Source organism: Myxocyprinus asiaticus, chromosome 7 (genome assembly GCF_019703515.2).
Source record: "Myxocyprinus asiaticus isolate MX2 ecotype Aquarium Trade chromosome 7, UBuf_Myxa_2, whole genome shotgun sequence".
Classification (NCBI taxonomy): Eukaryota; Metazoa; Chordata; class Actinopteri; order Cypriniformes; family Catostomidae; genus Myxocyprinus; species Myxocyprinus asiaticus.
In genome coordinates this window covers 18,858,066-18,877,360 of record NC_059350.1, presented here as the reverse complement: position 1 = coordinate 18,877,360, position 19,295 = coordinate 18,858,066, and the positions used below count along the sequence as shown (strand labels likewise).

General features: G+C 38.6%; 2 protein-coding genes across 2 annotated transcripts in view; one reads left to right on the top strand and one right to left on the bottom strand.

Annotated features, from left to right (window-relative positions):
• The window catches only part of scpp1 (secretory calcium-binding phosphoprotein 1), a 25,893-nt gene extending 16,543 nt beyond the window's left edge, over positions 1 to 9,350 (bottom strand). The window contains exons 1-4 of the mRNA XM_051703017.1: positions 9,287 to 9,350; positions 8,904 to 9,061; positions 1,687 to 1,913; positions 1,501 to 1,584 (exon numbers count right to left, since the gene is read on the bottom strand). The gene's annotated coding sequence lies outside the window, so the exon portion shown is untranslated. The remainder of the gene's footprint in view (positions 1 to 1,500; positions 1,585 to 1,686; positions 1,914 to 8,903; positions 9,062 to 9,286) is intronic.
• LOC127443955 (SPARC-like protein 1) overlaps positions 1 to 19,295 on the top strand; it is a 21,867-nt gene extending 2,572 nt beyond the window's left edge. Inside the window, exons 3-10 of the mRNA XM_051703044.1 lie at positions 3,247 to 4,272; positions 8,906 to 9,008; positions 9,366 to 9,487; positions 9,872 to 9,992; positions 14,748 to 14,884; positions 15,214 to 15,362; positions 17,601 to 17,749; positions 18,782 to 19,295. Of these exons, the coding sequence (XP_051559004.1) occupies positions 3,247 to 4,272; positions 8,906 to 9,008; positions 9,366 to 9,487; positions 9,872 to 9,992; positions 14,748 to 14,884; positions 15,214 to 15,362; positions 17,601 to 17,749; positions 18,782 to 18,810 (1,836 nt within the window). The 3' untranslated portion in view covers positions 18,811 to 19,295. The remainder of the gene's footprint in view (positions 1 to 3,246; positions 4,273 to 8,905; positions 9,009 to 9,365; positions 9,488 to 9,871; positions 9,993 to 14,747; positions 14,885 to 15,213; positions 15,363 to 17,600; positions 17,750 to 18,781) is intronic.

The window sequence follows — 19,295 nt, the reverse complement described above, 5'->3', positions numbered from 1 at the left end:
GTAAAAGTGAAATTCATAATTGTCCTACAGTTGTCTCCACGGAATGATTATATTGTAGATTTGATACATTAATAGGTTTCTGATTTAATGCTATCAGACTTTGGGTCTGTAAATTAAAATGTGCAATTTCTCATCCTAATTTTGTGTTTAGTTTTAAAGGGCATATTAAGTTATCCAGAAAAGAGCAGTGAATGTTTTTCACTTTTTCAGTATTGTTGCCTGATTAATAGCCTATTCCCTTCAATTTTATATGTTGGAATTGTATGCAATCTAAGGGACTGTGGTTATTTATATAATAATTAGCTATTATATTAGTAGATACCATGTGCCCCCTTTGTTTTTCCTTGATATTTTTAAAGCAGCATAAAGTGAATCTGGACTTTATATGCATCAAACGATCATGTCTTGTGCATGCACTCTTTATATGTAAAGCAGGGTTTAACCATGGATTTAACAAATGCAAAATATTGGTATTTTGTCCTATATATATTAGATGAAATCATGCTTAATGATCCCAAAACAAATAAAAATTATTTAATTCACAAATTACACTGCCTTCGTTTAAGAAAAAAAATTTTTTTTCCTAATGTAAAATCATTTATAGCTTTTTTCTCTGCGCATGAATGCAGCAAGCGATGTCGAAGGTGTTATCCGCAACCACTAATCTAGAACAGGTGGTCGATTAAATGAGATAATTCCGCTATGAAATTCTCTATGTGAGAGTGGAAATCTTTAACAATCAAATGCTCAATTGTACAGTGGAGGTATGAAAGCAGAATGCTCCGCCTGCAAATTAGGACACACTGATCCGCAAGATCATACGTTTATTGGTTTTGATGCAGGGATTTTTTGTGTGTTCGCCGGGATTTAAGGAAAAATGCTTTGCCAATATACAGTATTATTAAGCTTCCTTATTCAATTGAGGGTGCTCTAACGTTCGCAACCCTGCAGAACCAGGCCTGCATCTAGCTGGCAGCTGCACTGACATGATGGCAAAACAACAAGATACCTTACTTATCTATTAATTTAATATCGAATGGTAGTATAGCCTATTAGCTCACCTTTTGCTGCACTACCATGTTCGCGTAGCACATCCTCGTGCTCTCTGGTAATGTGACGCGTACGTTTCCAAAAGGAATATTTGCTTACTCTCAGATGGAGTTGTGCTGGGCAGTAAATCAATGCCACAGTCCCATGGCTGGTGTGGAGGTAATTGGGTAGATTTAAAACTACTAAATGACTCTCTTAAATAACAAGGCATGTTTTCCCATGCAATGAGAATGTAATGCAAATTCTGGACTCTCAACATAGTTGCTGATCAGGCTATAGAGGTACAGTTAAAAAGACAATGCATGACTCCACTGACAAAATTGTAGCATTCATCTAGGAAATTACAGCTTTATGAGTGGTGAAACATAGAAAACCTAAAAAAAAGAAGAAAAGAAATAGGTTGAAGGGAGATTACATGAGCAGCAATGTAATTGTATGGAGTTGACCAACCTGCAGCTCAGTGTGGAGAAGACTGATATCCAGCTGAAGCAAGATTGTTGTCTGGGTAATTCTCCCTTCACTCAGAAGTTGATTCTGTAGAGTGTAAATACAAAGTACTGAACGTCAGCCTGTATTGGAAAGTTGTCATTTTGAACGTAGATCTCAATCAGGGTGCTGTCCTACTTATTTTTTTACCTGGAACTAGTGAGATGAAAGCCACATTTGAAATCAACCCTGCTGAAAAGACCAGCATGGCTGATCATCAGCATACTGCAAGTTGTATTGTGGATGATGTTGGTGTCCCCATCAGGTGTTTTAACTAGGTTAACCCGCAAGACATGTATGGTCGACCAGCTTCACCAGCTAAGTTTTGCTGGTGAGAAGCATAGCTATGATGGTCCACCAGCAAGACCTACACCAAACTAGAAACACACACACACACACACACACACACACACACACACACACACACACACACACACACACACACACACACACACACACAAAAACAGCTTAGACCAACATGAAAATTCATGCATAAACTGGTCTTTTTAGCAGGGTAAGCAAAAATTGCTGTTTTTTACTCTCCTTTTAAACATTCTCGTCAAGGTACAAAGTAAGCCACATGGAAAAAATCAGCATTTCTCCAAACACATCCAAACTCCAGAACAGCAGGTCATTCTTAAAGGTTGGATTTTACACTTCGAATTAAAAAATAAAATTAAAAAATCCAAATAAGTTGACTATTCATTTGACTGAGTAAACTCATTCCACAATTGAATTGAGTAATGGTGTCCCCAAAACATATATAATTAAGTTCAATTAACTTGGTGTTCATATAGAATGAACTTAACTATTTTGGTTAAGGAAACTAGAAGCAAGTTAATTCAGATTTTCTATTTAAATATTATTGTTTTTACTTTTGTTAATCATTTTAATTGACTTAATTCAATTTTAGATCAAACTATAGCACAGCTCAATTAAAGATCATAACTGTTTCTAGGTCAGTCATTAAATATACTTAATTATCCAAAGAAATGAATATACCTTCACATTAACTGCACATGTACAAAGAAAATTAAGGTCAACAGGGTCCAACTTGACCAAATAGGACACTGATCACACTAATGGTGAAAACAACCATTTGCAATAAAACAACATAAATAATACTACAAAGAGCTAAAACCTCTATATTCTTAATTACAACTATTTAAATGCCCTCATAACTTCCCTTTGACCAAGGAAACAAAATTAAATAATTAAAGCACAAATCATTATAGGTATTCCCTATAGCCTCAATTTTGTACACCAAAGTTTGACTTATTGATGCTTAAAATCTTAAGTCTATGGATTTTTAAGATAAATAAGTTCAATGAACTTAAATATTTTAGTTATGAGCCCAAAACCTGACATTTCAAGTAAAACTTAATTAAGACAACTTGATATTTCCAGTAATTACAACTTTAGGGTTTACAGTGTACGTTTCAGCATCTGTTCAAACATACAAAAATGTACATTTTGTTACAAACAAATACTTATGAATAATAATGAGATCAGGCTATAATTTCATATGTACTTCAAGTGATCCAAGGCATGTTACAATATAAAATTTGTTGAATTGTCTCAAGAAAATGGTCAATCTGTTATCTGTTACTCAAATTTCTTAGTTACTCTTCCTTAGTTAACTTTCTAAATATAACTTTGTCATTGTAAAATAAAGTACATCTTTACAATTATTTTCCTTTGCACAACAAGTCAGTGAAGTCAGTGAAGCTTCACAAGAGTAAAGATGCAGTTCTGCCCACGTATCTGCCTTTCGAGTCCAGTACTCAGGACCCAGTGGATGAGGACTCGAGCGAGGAGAACGAGAGCCATGTGGCGCTCAAGCAAACAGGGGCAGAAGTACTAGAAGATTCAGAGGGAGGTGAGAAGAATACCCCTGTGCTCCTGAGTGAAGCGGCAATGACTCAGCTCCTGCAGGACTCTGAGGAGGCAGACGAACCTGTTGAGGAGAATGAAGAAGACAATGCAGGAGATAAGAAAGATGTGAAGGAGACAGAGGAGGAGAGTAAGGAAGATGAGGAAGGAGATGGAGCAGAGAATAGGGGTGGTGAGAACAAGGACGAGGATGGAAAGGTGATTGACGGCAGTACTGAGGCAGAGATACCAATGGACTTGGACTATGCTGCTGACCGTGATGCCTCAAAGCCACTGACTATCAAGCTCGAGGAGGCTAAAGCTTCAATCACCAACATTCTGGAGAAAGAGGTGGAGGAAACAGTAGAAGATGTGATCCCCACAGCCATGGAAGATTATGATTCTCAGCAATCCAACAAAGACTCTGAAGACTCCAAAGAGGACATTCTAGAGGAAAAGTCTGAGCAGGAATTGCCAGCAGAAAAAGAACAAACCCAAGATGAGCTGAAAGAGCCACTTCAAGGCTCTGATGATGTCAAAAGTAATCTGGGCGACAAAAAACCCAACAAAAATGTGAAGAATGATCAACAGGATGAGAAGAACAGCATTGAATCTGAGACTGCTATTCTTTCTAGTAGTGAGAAGGCAAGGAAAGAGAAGAAGAAACAGAAGAATGAGAGTACAAGCCATGGAAAGGGCAAAGCCAAGAAGCAGCAAAAGAACCAGCAGGTGGAGAAGATGCAAAGTGACCAGGCCAATGCAATGGAGGAAACTGAGGAACATGATCAAAGGAGAGATCCAGAGAAAGAGGTGGAACCCACTGAAAATACTGCACAAAAATCCAAAAGGAAGAATGGGAAAGGGGTACGAAAGTGCATCACACATAAATTTTGTTATAATTATCATTGTAAAACCTTTTAGAAAAGATTTTAACCAAATTTTCAGGACTGAGGGGCTCAATCATAACAGTTAACCCCTTAAACTGTAACAAACCAAAGGGGGGAGCTATATCACTACAGAAGTCCACGTATACATAAGTCAAACATATGAGTTATCATTTGAAAGCTTAGAATCTGAACTGATAAAATAACAAAATAAGGCCTCAAAACATTTGCGTCGCAAATTAGCGCCCCCTAGTGGTAATGGTGTAGAAATATTTAGATTAAAATAAAAGTCTTTCACATGGCACCTAAATGGACAAGTCATATATCAAATGAAAGCACTCATTCTCAGAAATGTGAATGTACAGTTGATTTTGTTGCCCTAATACCAGATTTTGAAATATTTTCAAAAGAATCACAAAGAGAAATATGATTTCTGTAAGTCATCAAATACAAAACATTTTTATGTGCCGATCATTGCTGTTGTAAGCCCCAAGTAGCCAAAAACTTTATACCTACTCTTTCCTTTCCAGTTTTCTACAAAATGAGCCAATTTTTAATTGTCTGTGAGTTTGCTTGGATGAATAATCCAATGTTATATCTTGGATGTCCAGAACAAAATAAGCTATCCAGCAGGAAAAGCATGCTAAACAAATCATCAAAAAAATATGTTTTCGACTATTGATATTAAATTATGTAAAATGTTATATAACATCGCCAAGGGGAGGATCTCAGCTTTCTAATGACACATAGATTGAGCTTCTACTCCACTCAGAGGCTAATATATTCAATGAAACAACGAAGGAGGTGCATGAACTGAAAATTATACTGAATGTCTATGGACGAGCACATCTGTGAGGGCTGAAATGCATTAGAGCAGTGTTTCCCAACCACTGCAGCACAATAGTGTGCCGTGAAGGACTGTCAGGTGTGCCGTGGAAAATTATAAAATTCCACAAAATAAATAAATGCATGAAAAAAAAAATAATTTCAGGGATCCAATCTCCTCACCATTCGGAGAAATTTGAAACCATAATCGGTCACTTTTGTGATTGTGAAGAGCAATGATTAATGTGCAAAAGTGACTGATGTTTATAGGCATTAAGGGTCTTTCACATGACTCGCGTCAGCGCTGCAGAATATATTGAAGTCTATGAATTGACGCCACTTTACACCAAAGTGTTTTTCACACACACATTTTTGCTTCACCAATAATGTCTTTGAGAGTACTAAGCAACAAGAAATATTTAAAAACTGTCCAAATTTGTGAAGAGACATTGAATGTCTCATAATTTATTTTAATTAAATATTACCTTATCGTTTACGAATACCAGAGACCCCAGTTATTGAACTAATTAAAATTCACCAAGAAAATGCTTAGACCTAAACATAAACAAGTCCTTTTATTACTTTCTGCTATCAAAGCAACTGCAACCATTTTTCTCTCTTCCAAATACGTTTTCAGTGTTTATTGTTCAAATAATGTTTATTGTTTTTATGTGGCAAACTCGTAAAATAGCCCCTCTGTGACACTTTCTGCAACTCTAGTCATGTGGAGGGCAGTGCGGTGCTTGATGCTGGCGCTGAATGGAGCGATGATGCCTTGACTCAACTCATGTGAAATGCACTTCACAATGAAGAACATTATTGAAACTCAAAATTATTATTATTTGTCTATTATTGTGGTCTTTTCTGATAAAAGTCATGCTCAGCAGTTTAAATAGGCTACTATATGAAAATGAAACCGTAGATCTGCTTTGTGTTTATAATTCTTATACTGAAGTCAGTAGATTTGTAGCCATGCAAGTTTTAATAAAGGAGAAGGTAAGGACGTAATTGAAACTCACTATTATTAGACTATTATTGTTGTCTTTTTGGATGAAAAATAATGATCAGACTGAAGGAAGACTATAGATCTTCTTTGTTCTTTTAATGCTTGAACACTATAAAGTCTCTTGGTAGATTTCGGTCATAAATGACTCAAAATGATTCACTGACTTACTCATAGCACATAAGACGCTCATTTGTCGCCACCTAGTGACATTTCCAAAAGGGGTCCCTGAACTAATCAGTTAATAAAATTGAACAAATTTGTGAAACAGAAGCAAGCCTCACCAAAATACTCTTTATTTTGCAGCTAATTCTGGACAATTGTAAACTTGAATAAACTTGAATCACTAAAATAGCTGGAATTGGTGTTTTTAGCTTATTCTTAAAAAAAAATATCCCCAGCAAAAATGTTCTTGGACCAGTGATTGTCTTAACTTTTTCGCCCCTCATGAGTTTGCAGCCCTGTAATTTGTTGTGGCATTGCAAGAACAAATCTACAAATTAGAAAAGAAGCAAATTTGTTGTTCCCTAATTGTCACTCACTCGAGGTTGTGTCGATGTAGTGACACTAGGGGCCGTCCTTGGGAGCCCCAAACACCTCTGATCTTTGAGAAAAGGCCAATGGGAATTGACGAGTGGAATTTGCATGCCACTCCCCCGGACATACAGGTATAAAAGGAGCTGGCTTGCAACCACTCATTCAGGTTTTGTGCTGAGGAGCCGAGTCAAAGTCCCGGCCATTTCAGTGAGTAGTTCAGTGTTGTGGCAGGAGGGGCACAACATCTCGTTCCCTCCCTCAGGGAATGGAGGTTACGAAAGTAACCAGGACGTTTTTCATTACCCATTTAGCGCTCTTGCCACCTGTGACCTCGCACATCGTAGCCTACCTATGTGACCTGTGTTTTTTTGTTTTGTTTTTTTGCATAGACGAATTTAAAACATTACAAGTAAACATGCTACTAAGACAGACAGAAAACATGGACAAGTGTAGCCTTGAGGGAACCAAAAAGGGCCAGAGACTTCACCTGGACTACACTGATATACATTTTAAATCAGTAGTTCTCAATTGGTTTTGCTTCAAGTAGCAACCTTGAACAAAGTACTAAATTTGGTTATTGTAGGAAAAAAATAAATAAATTAAAACAAAAATCCTCAAAATGTGTTATATTTTATTTATTTTTATTTTTTTATTTTATCACATTTTCTCCCCAATTTGGTATGCCCAATTCCCAATACGCTCTAGGACCTCATGGTGGCATAGTGACTCGCCTCAATCCGGGTGGCGGAGGATGAATCTCAGTTGTCTCCACGTTTGAGACAGACAGTCCGCGCATCTTATCACGTGGCTTATTGAGCGCGTTACCACAGAGACCTAGCCGTGTGGAGGCTCATGCTATTCTCCGCGGAATCCATGCATAACTCACCACATGCCCCACCAAGAGTGAGAACCACATTATAGCGACCACAAGGAGGTTAACCCAACGTGACTCTACCCACCCTAGCAACCGGGCCAATTGGTTGCTTAGGAAGCCTGACTGGAGTCACTCAGCATGCCCTGGATTCGAGCTTGCAACTCCAGGTGTGGTAGTTAGCATCTTTACTTGCTGAGCTACCCAGGCCCCAAAATGTGTTATTTTTTATTAATTATATGTATTAAGTCAATAATAAAACACACAGCGGCCAGCACAATCTATGTTTATCCGCTATGCCAATGAAGCCATATTTAATGTAGTCTAGATTATTTTTTTCTCTTGCAAAGTTTTGATAATGATTTTTAAGGATGACAGCATGTCATATAACCTGTTAAGGGTGACCCCTAGTGTCACTACATCGACACAACGTCTCGTTCCCTCCATCAGGGAACAGAGGTTACGAAAGTAACCAGGACGTTTTTTCATTACCCATTTAGCGCTCTTGCCACCTGTGACCTCACACAGCGTAGCCTACTTATGTGACCTGTGTTTTTTTTTGTTTTTTTGTATAGCCGAATTTCAAACATTACAAGTAAACACACTACTAAGACGGACAGAAAACATGGACAAGTTCTTGAAAAGGAATAATATTGATGATGGTTAGCCTATGTGGGATAGTGGTGTGCCGTAGAATTTTTTTAGTCGTAAAAAGTGTGCCGTGGCAGAAAAAAGGTTGGGAAACACGACATAAGAGCACCACCTACATTTCAGATCTGTATATTGTGATGGAATGTGATAGAGAAAAATATTTTTTTCTAGTGCTTGAATGAAATAAGACTTTTCTTATCTGAGTTTTTAATTTATTTATTTTTATTTGGGGGGGTTTCTGAAAAATGTGACCTTTTTGCAATTAGTCCTCAGTATGTGTGAATATGAGCTTTTAAATTTGAGTGTGAAAAAATTGCAGGAGGCAGCCCAAAAATGCACAAGAGTTTAAAGGGTTAAAGAATCTACCATTGATGAACCCAAACTGGTTAGTACTGTATGCGTCCCCCTCAGTGTCTATGGTAGTTATGGCCCCATAAAATGGGTGCAAATGTTCTAGATAAACACAATCAGGCTGTAAGATTTGAACAGGCAATAGTAGTTTAAAAGCTATTTAATATGTATAAAGAGTTTATAGTAAAAGCATTCAAAGGAATTATTTGTTTTCAACTCAAGGGGATTTAAACATTGAAAGTAAAACAAATAATGTAAAATATTAATGCAAGTTATTTTAAAAACTGATAAAAGTATCATTTCAGAGTGGATCATGAATCAACAGAAAGAACTCATTAGCAAAGAATGATAAGTATTGGTTTTGCCTCTTTACAGGCTCGCTTGTTGGGGATGAATCCATTACAGATCAGGGCCACAATGGATCTTTACCCTGACATTAGACCCATCCATCAACCCAGTGGACAGGAGGTGCCAGCCGGTGAGTGTTGTTTCAGCCCTGTGTCTCCACAGCCCCGAGTTCTTTTTAGGAATCTGCTGAGCAGAGTTTTTATTTAACATAGACTGTTAAAACAACCCGGCTTAACAAGTCAGTGAGAACCGTAGCCCCTGGTTTATACTCTGTCCAAACCAACAGAGCCAAAGGAATGTTAGCACTTTTAAAAGGGTGGTTACAGGATTTAATCTTTATTATATATCTATTTTATAGCCTTTAAAGCAGTAAGTCATAGATGTTTGAATTGAAGATATAGTACTTACAGTAAAACTGCTGAGTATCTGTAGTCGGACAGAATATGACTGTTTATCACACCAAGCACACTGTCATTGTTTTATCCAGACCCATGTGAGAACCTCCGTTGTAAAAGAGGCAAATCATGCCAAATGAATGATGAGAACAAGCCCAGCTGTGTTTGTCAGGAGCCGTCAGCATGTCCTCCCAGTGTAAATGAGTTTGAACGTGTAAGTATTGTCACTGAAGCTACACTTAACTGAGAACAATAAAACTGCTGTAATTTCTGCTGGTACTGATTTAAAACCCTTTGAACAAATCTTTTTTTTTTTTTATGAACAGGAAAATCCCACTCATTCTTGTAACTATAACAGTTATGTGCCAGAACAAGGCCATTAACCCAGTCTGGTCAGGCAGCACTTCAAAGTACAGATTCTAAATTGAAACTGGCAATATGCCATTGTTGCAAGCCCAGGTTTTATGTTACATAAAGCTGTATTTGTTCCATTAATGATCAAGCCTTTAATTAATAGATATTTATAGTAAGATGAATTGTATTGGATAAAACAATCTGCTAATAATAACCTATTGGTATTGTGAATTGTTTATTGCAGGTGTGTGGAACTGACAATAAGACATATGACACATCCTGTCAGCTCTTTGCCACCAAGTGTATCCTTGAGTGCACCAAAAAGGGCCAAAGACTTCACCTGGACTACACTGGATCCTGCAAATATAGGAAACACTTCTTACATGCTTATTTTACAGATAGCATACGCGAGGCTAAATTTAGCTAGCCATGATGCCATTTGTGGCTAATACTTTTAGCAAACCTTTAAGAACAAGTGCATTGCTGCGATGTCTGTGAAAGAGTGTCTCATCTAGAAAGCAAAGCATTGTGTGCTATTTAAACATCATATTTGTGTACAAATATCTGATAACAGACTTTATTGGATTTAGTGTACTGATATACATTTTAAATCAGTAGTTCTCAATTGGTTTTGCTTCAAGTAGCAACCTTGAACAAAGTACAAAATTTGGTTATTGTAGAAAATGTAAAAAAAAAAAAAAAAACCACACACACACAAAATAAAAATCCTCAAAATTTGTTCTTTTTTTTTTTTTTTTTATTATTATTTTTTTTTTATTCTCTTTTCTCCCCAATTTGGTATGCCCAATTCCCAATACGCTCTAGGACCTCATGGTGGCATAGTGACTCGCCTCAATCCGGGTGGTGAGGATGAATCTCAGCTGCCTCTGCGTCTGAGACAGACAATCCGCGCATCTTATCACGTGGCTTGTTGAGCGCGTTACTGCGGAAACCTAGCCGTGTGGAGGCTCACGCTATTCTCCGCGGCATCCACGCATAACTCACCACGTGCCCCACCAAGAGTGAGAACCACATTATAGCGACCACGAGGAGGTTAACCCAACGTGACTCTACCCACCCTAGCAACCGGGCCAACTGGTTGCTTAGGAAGCCTGACTGGATTCACACAGCATGCCCTGGATTCGAACTTACGACTCCAGGTGTAGTAGTCAGCATCTTTACTTGCTGAGCTACCCAGGCCCCAAAATGTGTTATTTTTTATTAATTATATGTATTAAGTCAATAATAAAACACATAACGGCCAGCACAATCTATGTTTATCCACTATGCCAATAAAGCCGTATTTAATGTAGTCTAGGTTATTTTTTTCTCTTGCATAGTTTTGGTAATGATTTTTAAGGATGACAGCATGTCATATAAACTGTTAGTGGCGTGTCCAGACTTTTTTGTATGGCCCATGTCAGGCAGACTCATTCAAGGGTAGCATGAAGTGTAACTCAGTATCCCTGATGATAATAATAATAATATTAATAATTTTAATAATAATAATAATAATATGTACATTTTCCAGAATCTCAATAGTCGAATGTGATTTTGTTAAATAGCTGATTAATTGTTAGCAAATGTTAATACTGAAAAACACGGAAGATTCCAAATAGCATTTAATTTTTTTCAATATAATTTTAATATATGTTGTGTCTCTTAAAATGACATAAATACTATGGACACTGCTAATATGGTTAATGTCTCTTTAAGAACAGGGCATTACATAACATTGAACACATGGTAGTTCTTTACAGTTTTGTGGAGTTTTGGAGTGATTAAGATACTCGGCGTGACGTAATACTATCAACAGTGCTGGGTAGTAATGGATTACATGTAATCTGGAATACATAATCAGATTACAAAAATCAATTACCTTTTATAGATTACATGATTATATATTTACAAGGCAGCATCAGTAAATTGTTAATAATTTATCATATTCTTACGGGGGCCTGGGTAGCTCACTGGTAAAATACGCTGGCTACCACCCCTGGAGTTTGCTAGCTCGTTATTTCGAATCCCAGGGCATGCTGAGTGACTCTCCTAAGCAACCAAATTGGCCCGGTTGCTAGGGAGGGTAGAGTCACATGGGGTAAACTCCTCATGGTCGCTATAATGTAGTTCGTTCTCGGTGGGGCTTGTGGTGAGTTGAGCATGGTTGCTGCAGTGGATGGCGTGAAGCCTCCACACACGCTATGTCTCCGTGGCAATGCCAGATAAGATGCGTGGGTTGATGGTCTCAGACGGAGAGGCAGCTGGGATTTCCTCTGCCACCCGGACTGAGGCGAATCACTACGTGACCATGAGGACTTAAAAAAAAAAAGCACATTGGGCAATTGGGAATTGGGCATTCCAAATTGGGAGAAAAAGGGGAAAAATCCAAAAAAAATGAAAATAAAAATAACTGAAATGCAATGGTCTCACAGATGAACATTTTGAGCATGTGCTCGTTTTACATTACAACAGTAAGATATGCACCTCAGCTAAGAAATAAGTGATGGACTATTACTAAGAAGTAAGGGTTAAAAGTAAATGTGTTTTGACCTGTTAGCTTTCACCTAGTAATGTCATTGCTGTTGATTTCAGGTTCATTACTGTTTGTTCATGTAATGTTTTTATTGTTTTATGCACATAAAATAGTCTAGATATGTTTAAATAGTTTTTTATTATTTATTACTACCTCACCAATGGTGTGCAGCTCACACATTGAACTTAATTGCTTCAAAGGATCTAAGGTCCTGCCCGTAGGGTACACAATAGTTCAACTGCAAAATGTGCAGAAATATGGAACAAAGCCCATCGCTCTACTGTTGCTGCTGATGCCACTGGATGAAACTTGACATAAAAACTCACAGCGCCTGAACTGGGCAAAGCATATGCAGTCTTTCATGCTCTTTCGACTAAAATGGGGGAGGATACAAAGCCTGAAAATTAATAGTCTGTGAGCAAAATTATGTAGAAATGACCTTGGATAAATAGCTCAGACAAGGTCTTAACACCACTCTTGAACACACTGGCGCAAAATCCATACATAAGGGATTGATCGACAGGGCATGCAAATCACCAACCCTTTTTAAACGATGCCAATGCTACTAGCAGGGCCATTTTAAGAGTCCAAAACTTATCAGCGACTGTTGCCAAGGGCTCAAACGGAGCACCCGAGAGCGCCTCTAAAACAACAGATAAATCCCATAAAGGAACGCCGACGGGATGAAAATGAGAGACAAGAGAATGTCTTGCATGCTCAGCCGCTATAGCGGAAACATAGACTTTAAGCATTGCCGGGGGAAACCCCGGCCCCAAAATGCTCTTGCAAAAAAATCCAACACTGTACTGACAGGGCAGTGAACTGGATTTTCACCTCGTGCTGTACACCAAGAAGCAAAAATAGCCACTTGAACATATAAAGCTTCCTAGTTGATGGAGCTCTAGCATTCAGAATGGTATCAACCACAGTGGGGATAACCCATCATTCAAAAGAGCGCCCCGATGAGGGGCCATACCCATAACTTCCACAAGTCTGGCCAGGGGTGCCAAATGCTGCTCCAAGCTTGAGATAACATGTCTGTTCTGACTGGAATCTCCCAAGGAACTTTCTCCAGGAGAGAGACCAGAGTTGAAAACCATACTTGAGTTGTATGGTTGGTCGGGGAGGGCTACAAACACGAGGACGAACCCAAGATCCAAATCTGGAGGCTGTGGAACTGGAACAAGTGGGGATAATGCCTCATGGTGAGAAATTGTGAGCCTCAAAAAGCACAGCTGTACCTGTCGGACCCATGTAATGTTTGGAAAAAAACACATTAAAATTGCTCTGAAATTTACACTGTATAAACAGTGTCCTTACATGTTCGCCACTCAAAAGGGAGGATTAATAATCCTCGCTTCAATGTGAGTCGCTGGAACAAACATGGGCTTAAACAAAATCATGCACTGAAGAACAGAAAATCTCGATGGCGCGAAAGTGAGCACCTTTATGTAGACCATGACGTAGCTCCCTAGGGGCGTCATTTAAGTGCCATCAGCCAGTTGGCATGATTGTATAAGGGCATCAAACCACGTGACACTCAGGGTGTGTCCCAATGCAATTACGCAGCTCGAGTTCCTACGAAAGGGAACTTTGATAGTTGTAAGTAAATGAGATAACCCTGCATGTTTGACAGACTACTTCTGATGCACACCGATGTTATACACACCCCAAAATATAATGTAAGAAAGTGGAGTGTGATTAGTATAACATGTCAGTCAGACAAATCATATCTGAATGAACGATTCTTGGCCAGAATAAGATGAAATATGCAGAAGATTACAGCATTACAGTTTTTGCCTAGTTGGGAGGGAAGAGAGTACTGGCCTGTTTACTCCAAGCACTGGTGACAGGAAAAATTATCATAGAGTTTGTTGTACAGTGTTTGTAGTGAATGGAACCATCGTTTATAGTGAAATGGTCCTCACCTTATTTTGTAGGCGTGATCTACAGTACTTGCTCAAGCCATATTTATTTTCGTATTACTGTACGCAGAGTCCACACAATTAACTATCATTTATTGATACTTCTCCTCACTCCGATTTAACCAACAAGGCTTTACCTAGATTTATAAAAGCACTGCCTCTGACTTGGGAATTGACCAGTCACAGTTTAGAATTTGGGATGGCACATAGGGTGGCCAATCAAATTCTAGGTGTGGCCAGGGCCACCTCAGACCACCCATCTGGACACACCCCTGCAACCTGTCCATGTTGGCATCTGCCTAATTCGGCTAGCTTCTGCCAGGAATTTACAGTCAAACACTGTAGATTTTGATTGGACGTGCAGCCTTTGACAACAACAACAACAAAGGAAATGTTTTCTCCTCCTTTTTAAAAATCTGTTTATTATGCAATTGTAAATATTTGATTTATATGCTGCATTTTATTATTAAGATTTACTGTAACATGGTTTTTCCCTTCTGTCCATGACCCTATCAAAACAGACCCATTTCTGGGTCTTTACCCACCAGTTGAGAACCACTGTTCTAAATCATAAAGATCACAAAAGCATTTGCTGAATGATGTTTTAACATCCAATCAGGTACATGAGCGAATATTTATTTTGGGTTCATTTTTTCTGGCAGTTATTGCTCCATGCCAAGAGTCAGAGCTGATCCAGTTTCCTCTGCGCATGCGGGATTGGCTGAAGAATGTACTTCTGCAGCTTTATGAACACGACTTCATGTCCCCTGGCTTTCTCACAGCCAAACAAAGAATCAGGGTATGTCTCTCAGAGATATTGCAAAAACAACATTTCATATAGATGGCTATCTGAAAGAGACAAACAGTAGATTTATTCCACTCAGCTCTTGCCAAGCTGGTGAGGCTGGTTTGTTTTACTGGTTTTAGGTGGTTTTGGGCACTTGTCAGGCTGGGGATCAGATAGAGCAGCTTAAACTAGCTAAGGCCTGCAAACAACTTTAAGTTGGTTCAAGCTCCATTTTTCAGATGGTTCCTTCAGGTAGTAGAAAATAGCTCTTGATAATCTCTAAACACTGGTAGACATGTTAATTGTTATTTTTTTTTGGTAAATAAATGCTCTGGCCACAGGTTCAGAAGATCTATGAGAGTGAGAGGCTTCTTCATGGAGGCGATCACTCCATTGAGCTTCTACTGCAGGACTTTGAGAAGAACTACAACATGTACATCTATCCAGTGCACTGGCAATTTGCACAGATGGACCAGCATCCTTCAGACAGGTACTGTTGGCGCTTTTTGTCAGCACCAATTTCTCCTTCTTGCCATATTCCTCCTTCAGTTTATATAAAAAGGGTTCATATGAAAATCCCAAATATCTGTCAGTAAAGCCAACTGATTCTCTTGTCACCTACCTTGTTGGCAAATGTCCTTCAAACTCTAATCTTACAGAACCACACTTTTGACTACTGGCATAAAATCTGGTCTATCAGCTCATTCTGTAAAACTGAAACTGATGATACCATCCTCCTAACCTTGGGAAATACACAGTTTGACTCTAGTTTTGAGTAGAAACTATTAATATAGATGGATATCTAGTTTACTTGCTACTACTGTAGGTGCTTCAAACAAAATTCAGAATATCTTTCATAGATTCAATGTCTCAAACTTTGACAAAGCTAGTTCTACCTGAAAAGTGATAATTAGCAGCCTGGTATCTTGTAAACTGGAGGACGTTCATCCTGAATCTTGGATGTTTCCTAAAGCCAGCCAGTCAGTCCGATCTTATGATTTTTGCTTGACATTTTTGTGCACAGTCTACATCAGACGGTCATTCAATGGTCCAGGGGCGGTTTGTGGGGCGGTTTGTCTGAGGCTTAGACTATTCTAACTATGACTTACGTATAGAGGAGTTTCAGTAATATTTTTAGATGGTGTAAGGATGTGGTTGAGTGACATTTCCAGTAAAAGACAGACTTGGTTCCAATATATTCTCCTGCTGAAGACAAGCTCTGTGGTTTGTATATTTGACAAAGGATTTAAAGATGCAGTGCGTAATTTCTTCCACAACTGGCACCAAATAAAATTGCAAAAATAATCCGTTTCCACATAGGTTTCCCCAAGTTGTGCCGACGTCAAGCTCACGCTATCGGTTGAAACAAAGTTGCAATTCCGGGCCACTCACACAAACTGGTGTGCGTTTCTCAAAATCATCATTAGCAAACTATGGCTGCAAGTTCCATCGTTACCAACAAAGTTCAACGATTTGGTGTTTCCCAAAACCATTGTTCCAACGAAAACTCGCAAACAGCAACGCAAAGATGTGTGGTTGGAACTATAGCCGTCCACATGAGGTTAGAAGTGGACGGCTGTGTGTTAGTTTGCTGTGTGGACATCATTTGACTTCACTGAGGCTTTTATATATTGTATTCCATATATATCTTTAATTCACATAAGAAAACAGCTTATTCCAGGATTTTGCTGAAAAGCACAGTTCTGAAAAGGCAGTTAAGAGAAAGCACTTTATCGCACATGGTTTTTGTCGGAGAACACAGCTTATGTGTCCATGTTGATGCATAAGTGTCGTTTATATGTTTTTGAAGAGTGTGCATGTGTATATGTGCTCAAGTGCTTTGGGGAAAACCTGAAGTTTGATGCAGAGAGAAACCCACCTATTGCAGTTTATGTATCTACACAGTGCATGTAGCTTTCCTGTCTTCAGCAGCTTTCTTGCATTAAACGGCTATCTGGTGTACAAGTAATTGAGCTTTTATAATTTAATATTTGCTGAAGTTATTACTCCACCCCTGCATAACATTATTAATGTCAGCTCTATACTGTTGAACCAACGTGGTTCGAATGATGGATGTGTAACATAGTTAATACGGATTCAGGAAACAGTCATGACTAGCTAGTTAATTTCTCCAACGATGCATCGTACAATGGTGGTTAAGCAGTGAGCTACCTCATTGTACGGGAAATGCACTCCAGAGCAATGTTGAAAGTGCCACAAAGCAACAGAATATTTACACTTTTCAAGGAAATCAGCCTACTAACAGTGTGCTTATACTGCCCTACAAAGGCAACGTGGAGTAACTACACCAACACTGAAAACTACAGCTTATCAGTTAGTTCAGCAAAATGTTACACTGATTAGATATTTACATGAATCTGAGCATAGTTCTGTCTTGTCTGTAACAGGACATATCTCACCGGGTTTTAGAGACTCATTTTCACTTGTAACTGTAGTTACTGTGTTTTGCCTTTGCATGATGTCTCTTGGGACAGGAGAAACAATCAGTCTTTGCTTTAAAATGTAGTTAACATGAACATTGTGGTTCAAATATATTTTCCGTTTCCCTCAAATGTGCATTACAAGATTATATTTTCTACCTGTGTTAGCTAATTTTACTCTCATAGGACTGGCAAATGGAAACTTGATCTCCAGCTGTACAGTTAAATCATAACATTAAAGATAATTTTTCATCAGTGGATATTTATTTGTGGGAACATTGTTACAGGTTCCTCTCTCACTCTGAGCTGGCTCCTCTGCGAGTTCCCCTAGTACCCATGGAACATTGCACCTCAGCTTTTTTCCAGAAGTGTGATGCTGACAAAGACAAGCAGGTCTCTTTCAGGGAGTGGTGCAGCTGCTTTGGAATTAAGGAAGGTAAGAGTCATAGACTTACCCTTATATATCTTTCAAGGAAGCCCATCTGCCTCAAGGTTCGATGTTTTGTGCATTCTGAGATGCTATTCTGCTCATCACAACTGTACAGAGTGGTTATCTTAGTTACCATAGCCTTTCTGTCAGCTCGAACCACTCTGGCCATTCTCTGTTGACCTCTCTCACCAACAAGGCATTTCCGTCCACAGAACTGCCTCTCACTGGATGTTTTTTTGTTTTTGAATGAATGAATGTTACAGTACACTCACCACACACCAGCTATTGGTGGAGAGGAGAGAGTAGCGTTATAGAGCCAATTAACTGATGGGTATTATTATGAGGCCATGATTGAGAAGGGCCAATGGGGGGAATTTGACCAGGACTTTGTAAAAAGGCACCGTCCTTCAGATAAGATGTTAAACGGAGGTCCTGACTCTCTGTCGTCATTAAAAATCCCAGGGCACTTCTCGTAAAGAGTAGGGGTGTGACACCGGTGTGTTTCACCCCTACTCTTTACGAGAAGTGCCCTGGGATTTTTAATGACGACAGAGAGACAGGACCTCCGTTTAACATCTTATCTGAAGGACGGTGCCTTTTTACAGTATAGAGTCCCCGTCACTGTACTGAGGCACTGGGACTCACACAGACCGCAGGGTGAGCACGCCCTGCTGGCCTCCCTAATACCTTTTTGGCACCATTCTGAGTAAACTATAGAGAGTCTTGTATGTGAAAATCCCAGGAGATCAGCAGTTACAGAAATACTCAAACCAGCCCGTCTGTCATCAACAATCATGCCACGGTCGAAATCACTGAGAGCACATTTTTTTCCTCATTCTGATGGTTGATGTGAGCATGAACTGAAGGTCCTGACCCATATCTATAAGATTTTATGCATTGCACTGCTGCCACATGATTGGCTGATTAGGTAATCGCATGAATAATTAGGTGTACAGGTGTTCCTAATAAAGTGCTCAGTGAGTGTATATGAAAAACCTTAATGGAATTTCAACTCTATCCATTCTTTAATTCCTACAGAGGATATGGATACCAATCTGCTGTTTTGAACATCATTGAGTGCCTAAACAAGTGCATTGGCTGTCTACTTCAAGGAAAAGTATAACTGGAGATTTATTAACTGAGATGTTACTGTTTTCTTTAATGTGTAATGATCAAGATGAAGGACAAGTTTGTCTAAAAACCTTTATTTTTTATTTTATGCATTATATGTTTAGCAAATGGTTACAGAAAAAAATTACAGAAACAGTAATTATAGTTGATAATTTACACTGTTTAAATGACCATAAAAACGTTAGTTTTAGTTTGAGTGTTTGTATGCATTCCAGTGAGGAGTCTACATAGTGAATAAAAATAAAACAGAATTTACATTTGATAAAATATTAGAAAATGTCATGAATAAAAAGTGGCACTCTTTTATGTGCTTGTTGCCTATTTATTAGTATATATGTATTATAAATTATGTTGCTATAATAGTTTTAATGAATAAATCAGGAGATTTAAAGATTTGTTTTTATACACACACATTTTTATG